The sequence below is a fragment of the Crocodylus porosus genome, unplaced genomic scaffold, assembly GCF_001723895.1.
Source record: "Crocodylus porosus isolate Cpor-Errol unplaced genomic scaffold, CroPor_comp1, whole genome shotgun sequence".
NCBI classification, from domain to species: Eukaryota; Metazoa; Chordata; order Crocodylia; family Crocodylidae; genus Crocodylus; species Crocodylus porosus.
The window spans coordinates 62,224,679-62,231,951 of NW_017728950.1; the positions used below are offsets into that span (position 1 = coordinate 62,224,679).

Genomic DNA, 7,273 nt, shown 5'->3' on the forward strand with positions numbered 1-7,273 from the left:
TGTTTGGCACCTCTGCTTCCTGCAGTCCCTTCCCAGCATCTGATATAGTATGCCCTGTACTTACAAAAGCTAGGGGCACACCGATAGAGATTTTTTGGACCAATACTGATGGCTGGTTTTTAACAAGCCATATCAGCCAATACCAATCTAATTGCTGATATGCAACCAAGAAGCTTAGAAAGCAGTGTGTGGCTGGTAAGTCTATTGTGGAGAAAGGGGCATGGTGGGGGGCAGATTCAGGGTCCCACAGTGAGGGAGGGAGTAGGGCTGGGGGAGGGACAGCAACAGGTGCTGTACACCAGGGCGGGACATGGGACGGAGCTGCAAGTGGCTCATCGCGGGGGTGCAGCTTGCACTGCTATGCACACCCCAGGAGGGCATGGGGGGCATGTGCCCCTGGATCTGCATGCAGGATGAGGGCGGGCTACTGCTGTGGGCTGGGGCAGTGCTGCGCTCTTTCCAGCAGGGGGCCAGGCCAGGCTGCACTTGGGGTGGGAGGTAGCACCACTGGGAGGGGAACTACGGCAGTGATGGGCACTGCAGCCACTCCAAAATTTGCCATAGCCTCCACTCTGAGCACCATAGCCACCCACCCTGAGAGCAGCCCTTGCCCAACCCCCCTGCCCAGAAGAGCCTAGTACCACCCCGGGCCCCATCCCGCAGCAGCAGCCCTCCCTTGCTGGGTGCACAGATTCAGGGGCACATGCCCCCTCATGCCCTCCCGGGGTGCGTGCAGGAGTGGGAGCTGCCAGCCCCAGCTGAGCTGCCTGCTGCTCTGTCCAGCACCCTGCTCTGGCTGTCAAGTACCTGCCCCTGCCCCACTCCCACTTCCTCCCTCACCTCTGGGGCCTCAATCTCCCTGCACCCCTTCCCTCACAGCAGACTTACCAGCTGGACCTAGCTGCACTCCTGGCCACCTGCGTGCTGTGCTGCACGGGGCATTTATCAGTGACATTGGCTACATCAGCCCAAAAAAGCTTATTGCCAATAGTGTCAATTTTCCTTATATCGGTGCCGATCTGATATGGGACCAATATATCAGAGCACCTGTAACAAAAACTAGTATCTCTGATTTAGTTAGTCTATAGAGCAGGATTTAAGGCAGTGATTCGTAACCAAGGTGCTGCCAGATCCTTTGAAGGATGCCGTAGGGTGCAAGGAGATAAGTCAGGTGCAAAGAGATGAGTAGCTAAGCACAGGCTCAGTCTTGTCCCTGCCTAGATGATTGTCTTCTCCCACTATGTGGCCCATTTGTAAGAATTGTGATATATAAATTGGTTTTTGAAATTGGATGCCACTCAGCTTACAAAAGGTATGTAAGGGAGCCTTGAGCCCATAGAGGGGTTGCCTTGAGTCAAAAAACCAAAAGATTGAGAACCACTGATTTAAGGCATTATTCTCATTGGGCCAGCCCCTCCGAACAATGGGAGAAACTAGTACAAATAGACTGGTGCTGCATTCTTCAGTTTTAAATTGCATGTTCAGTTTTTACTATAGTCAGGAGATCACCATCTGTCTCCCCTAACCTTGGCAACATTACAGGGGCATATTTTTCACATGAATGAAATGTTCTCGAATAATTTATCTAACTATCTTGGGCACAAACAGGCTTTTCTTCCAGGTCTGGAATGAATGTTTTCATCAACTAACATTTATTGCACTGTGAATTCCTATGCCGGATTCATGTTTGACTTTCTCCGAGTAGGTCTGATGATATCTAGGGGTAGTTTGAGAAGTAATACAAGATCTTGCTTTTTTGCTTTGTTTTGTGTGTTTCAGGTCCTTTTCTTAAGGCTTCAATTTTAATAAAGTAACCATAGTAAAGTTTCTATACTGAAAGTTAAAGTTATATTTTTTTTCCTGGAGAAATGAGTGTAACCATGGCTCTTGCTAGATACATTCTGGTATCAGTATGGTTAAACAGTGCCTAATGTTATAAAAGCCATGCATATTTCCAGATAATTTTATTATTAAATTAATATAAAGGGTATTTTGCCTCTTTTCAACACCCTTGGAAGCTTTACATATGATAGCAGGATATGGGAAAGTCTTGTAATTAATAATTAAGATATTAATTGGTTAACAGAAAGCTTAAAATGAAGAATGTACTTTGTGACAGGTGGAAAAATGTTGATGTACGATATTAGGAGGTCTATGTCACAGGAAATTTTGAGTTAAATATTTCCTTTTTTTAGTTTTGAATAGTGAAATTAGCTTTCCAAAGATGTGTACCTGACATACAGGCCTTGCTGAATCCCAGTGAGCATTTGTAGTCTTTAGCTGCTAGGAGAAGATTGCTGCTTTAACATAAACTTCTTGAAAGTAGTCTTTTGTGGGGAGAGTGCTGTACAAGTACTTTCAAATGACAAAGATGTTAACTTTAGACTTTCATTAAAAATAGCTTTTAATATAAGAGCTGCTTAAACTGTTTAAGAGAGAAATAGCATTTTGATTTTTGCCAGTGTGATCACAGAGAGAACAACATTGAATTATTGTCACAGGGCTATAGCATTTATTTAAAAGAATAAATGCAGAAAAGAATATTTCCAAAGGCATGTCAAATGACACTTTTCCAATTTATTTATGCAAGTAATCTTGTTGACATAACTAAAGCAAGCAAGATGCATTTGATAATGTATTAACTGTGTAATTACAGTACCTTAATTGTACTTAAGTGAGAAGATGTTATGTTGCATTGTAATTACTAATTTATGAATATATTTTGAAACGTTTTTAGGTTACTTTTAATCTTACAGTGCCCAATCCTGGAAATCTAATCATGTGAGTAGTCCTATTAATTCCAGTAGGACTACCTGCCTCAGTCTGGTTTTTGTAATCAAGTAACAGTTATAAGGATTTGGTATTCTTGTTGAAAAACTCTTCAGGGCAGAGGATGTGTTTAAATTGTATTCTGGAAGTACTGTGTAAGTTTATGGCCCTGTATAACTACTTTATAACAGCAATGTCAGTGACACAGTAGCAAAGTATCTAGCCCAAAAGCATATTTGAGCACATTGATTTTATTCAGTGTAAGAAAAACTAATTACTGAATACACTAAATAACCTGTTAGTCATAAAAACCATTTGAGAAAGTTCTTGCACAGCCCAACTTGGCTGTTTATACGTGTGCTCTCGGAGTTGGGGGAGAGCCACTCTAATTTAAAGTGCCCAGAGAGTTTCATGTATCAGCATCCCCACACTTCAAAATGGTAGTGGGGGTGCTTTATCTAAAGCTCATCAAAAGGAGCTTTAGATAAAGCACCCCCACCATCACTTTGAAGTGTGAGAACACTGATATATGAGGTGCTGGAGGCTGCTGAAATGTGGTAATTGCCATGCTCCAGCAGACTTACTATAATTATAGCATGTTGGAGCAGCCTGGCTGCTTGTGTATAGGTACCCCTTGTAACCAGACTTTAGTCTGCTTGGACAGCCATGTCAAATTCTAATGCAGAAAGAGAGAGATCAGTTCCAGATCATATAAATGATTTATTTTTGTGTTAACAGGAATTTAGAAAAATTGGCAGCATTGATGAATGGATTGACCCTCCTTCTTCACTCCAGATGACTAGCACTTTAGCTCAGAAAGGTATGTTGATTTCTCCTGTTGCTAAAATCCAGAAGGATTTAACATACACTTTAAACTCTTTCTTCTCTGGACTGCCACGCTTGGAGTACACCTTATTTCAGTACTTATGTGGGAGAGGTACACCAATACATCAGCCCATATCATATCAGCACCGATCAAAAGGAAAATTGACCTTATTGGCAATCAGCTTTTTTTGGCTGATGTGAGCAATAATGTTGCTGATAAAATGCTGCATGCATGCGCACAGCCACAGCATGCACGAGGTCAGGAGTGCAGGCTGGAAGCCTGGAGAGCAGAGTCCAGCCTGTATGTCTGTGGACAAAAGGAGGTGTAGGGGAGGGAAGGGACATGGGGGGCCAGATTGAGGCCCCTGTAGTGAGTGGGGCTGGGGAAAGGGCAAGCATTGCCTGTTGGGGGTGGGACACAGGACAGTGCTGTGGCTCATCTGGAGGGCATGGAAGTGGGTGGGACAGCCTCCACCACAACATACACTCCTGGGGGAGTCTTAGGGGACATGTCACCCCTGGATCTGTGTGTGGGGTGAGGGTGGGCTGGGGCCGGAGGCTGTGTTGGGATCTGATGCCAGGTCCAAACAATCGTGTTGTCTCCATGTCACTTGTGTGATTGTGGGATCCCACATCAGATCCAATGGCACCATGTTGTTGGTGCAGAAGGAGCCCAATCTTGGACTTCCCCTGCACCAGCAAGTAGCAAGCTTTGGATTTCTGCTTGCCTTTGGCTGGGAGCCCTGATTGGCTGAGAAGCGCTCCCAGTCTCTGGAGACCACAGGAGTCTTGAAAAACTTCAATGTGCTCCAGAGTCTGGGCACTGGCCAGATTCAATTAAAGGTGTGATAGGAAGCAGTCACAGAGTTATTGCGTATAGTTTGTGTAATAACTTTGTGCTTATTCCTTATTTTATCACACCATTAATTGAATGAATGTGTGACCAGTTCACTACTTAAGACTTGATTAGCCAGATGTAAGCATTCAGTTGTGATTAACCAGCTAAGTGTTTAATGGTGATTAACCCTCTTGAGTGTAACATCTGTTAGGGGCGTAAGGTTATGCCTGTACAGCATAGTGGATTGTTGTATAAAGGTACCTGAGTTAGTTCTAAATGGGCTGGCTCAGGTACTGAAAGCCATCAAGGTATGTTAATGTTGTGCTTTGCCCAGGTATATTACTTGCTTTTTCTCAGTTCAGAACTAGCTCTGGTAGTCTTTTCATGCATTGAGCCATGAAGAGACATACCATAAGAAAAGTTTTCAAGTTGGCTTAAGTATGAAAACAGGCAATTTCATAAATATGAAACTTGCTGATGAGCCATAAAGAAAGGTGGGTGGCTGTGATCATGCATATAATAATGCAGTGCCACAGCTTTTTGGTGCTATTGCAGTGTCTGGTTTTACTTATTGTTTCTTGAATAATCTGAAAGTGTATGCTTAAACCAAAGCATCAATGACCTCCACCTACTAACTGGGAAAGAGTTGTAGGGGGATGGGAAGGTAGAGTGAAACACAAAAGAACATAAATGTTTTAGAGGTCAGAATTAGTTTGTGAAAGTTCAAGCTAATAATATGACTTGTTAGTGCAGTATGAGACACAAAATGCTGGGGTAATCTTGGGCTGCCTACTGAAAGAGACAAGTGACATCATATAAAATATTGACTTAGCTGCTCTTTTGGATCTTGATTTTAAGTGAGAGTGTTAAAGAAACATGCATCTGCAACTAATTTTTTATAGAAGAAGTCATTATTCTTGTGATCTGTTGTCCTCTAAAATACATGTACTTAGTAAGCAGAGAAAAATAAACTAGAAGAGATTCTTTTTTGCCTTTAAAATAAACTATATAAACTGAAGCTTTGTGTCTCTCTCAGATGTCGTCTGTTACTGAAAATGGAGATGCCACAGCTGGAAAACCAAATGAGGAAAAAACATATAAAAAGGTAAAAACGCCAGTAACTCTTTCCCAAAACTGTTTTATCTTCATACTACCTAGGTATTATATATTGATATGTAGATACTACCAGTCAAACAAAATGACCAAACAAAGAAACAAACAAAAGGTGTGCTGCTGTTCATGTGTGCATATTTTATATCTTTTGGGAAGTGTACAAAGTATTTATATGCAGTAAAGGTGACTCTTGAAAGCTAATTCAATAAAAGTTTTCCTTTTTAAAATACACCTTCCTAGATACAAAGAATTTTCCAAGCTATAACAACAGAAATCTCTGGTCATAAACATTGCTGTCAGAAAAATCTAGTACAGCAAGTTCTCTAATACTTTGAATAATTATACCATGCATCTTGACTACAAAATATTTTTCCCCCATTACCCTCCATTAATATTTTGCTGAAAGTGTAGGTTTTTTGTTTGTGGGGTTTTTGTTTGTTAAGGTAACTTTGTTTAATCAATGATGTGTCTTTAATTCTTTCTTATGATAATATATATGGGGTGGATGCTATAAAGGCATTACAGAGCAAGGTAGTATAGTTTAGGGGTTCTGTGTGGTATATTTTTGCCATTACCCCTTTACCTTTGATTCTCTGAGGTTGACAGTAAGTAGGATTCCCATTGGCACAAGTGGTGTCTAACAATAAACTTTTAAAGTAATGATTTAAAAAGGGTGGGGGAGAACCTTGTTTTTGAAGTGAACAAATGCTTGCCTGCTAGTTATAATTCTTTCTGGTTATTAGGGAGAAGCAGTCTTTGATATGTGTGTACAGCATCTAGCACAGTGTTGTTGCTGCTTCTCTCAGTCCTTTACAAATGACTTTTAATTACAGTGGGAAATAGTCCAGGGATGACTGCAAGTATCTTTGTAACTTGGCAATCAGGACTTGTGGTAGAGATGATATATTTTATTAGACCAATAAGCTTTTTGCAAAAAAAAATCTTTAACTGAAAGCTTTCGGCACAAACTCCCTTCATCAGGCATTGGAGGAAAGATTGTAAAAGTTCTCCTGGGTAGAAATGAAAGTTCATATTTCAGAGGATTTTACAGAGGATTCCCTGTGGGCAGTCAGTTCATAGTTGGTATGGAGCCTCTCACCTCCTCTGAGGATCTGTGATGATGCAAATTACCTTGAACCAAAGGCAGGAACAGGATTTCAGGATTTGTAACTTGGAGCCTTTACATGTTTTTGTTTTTTTTTTTTTAGCTGAAGGTAAATCTTAAGGTATAGAGTAAGTTGTCCACAAACTTCTTGAGGCTTTTAGGCATGACTCTGACTTGGAAGTAAAACTACTAAATGTTTTGGATACATAAGGAAGAATTATCTCCCTCCCTCTTTTTCTCAAATGCTATCAGTGGGCTACATTTTGTTCCAGAGCAGGGCTGTCCACTTCTAAGTGGCTGAGGGCTACATTAGTAGCGGCCACACCACCGTGGGCTGTATCCCCTCTGTTCCCCTGAGCCACATGCCTTCCTGCTGTACCCTGTGGGCAGGTGCCCACCCTACTATTCCATCCCATGTCCCTCTACTGCACTGGGTGCAAAGTGCACCCCTCCCACCATCACTGCACTGTCTGGGTCCACCCCTCCCCTGCACTGTGTGTCTGAACATTGCTGCTGCTTAACCCTATGCCCTCATGCCCAGGCACCCTGATTTACCCTTACCTGATTTATCCTGGCTTTGTTGTGCTGCACCAGTCAGGTACACCAAGCTGCTGCCCCCTGAC

The 7,273-nt window shown here is 42.2% G+C and overlaps 1 protein-coding gene across 2 annotated transcripts in view; it reads left to right on the forward strand.

Annotated features, from left to right (window-relative positions):
* The first annotated feature begins 3,502 nt into the window (after positions 1-3,502).
* PIP5K1B (phosphatidylinositol-4-phosphate 5-kinase type 1 beta) overlaps positions 3,503-7,273 on the forward strand; it is a 116,233-nt gene continuing 112,462 nt past the window's right edge. For both annotated transcript variants that reach the window (XM_019555158.1, XM_019555159.1), the window contains exons 1-2: positions 3,503-3,589; positions 5,469-5,537. In XM_019555158.1, the coding sequence (XP_019410703.1) occupies positions 5,469-5,537 (69 nt within the window). In that variant the 5' untranslated portion in view covers positions 3,503-3,589. The remainder of the gene's footprint in view (positions 3,590-5,468; positions 5,538-7,273) is intronic.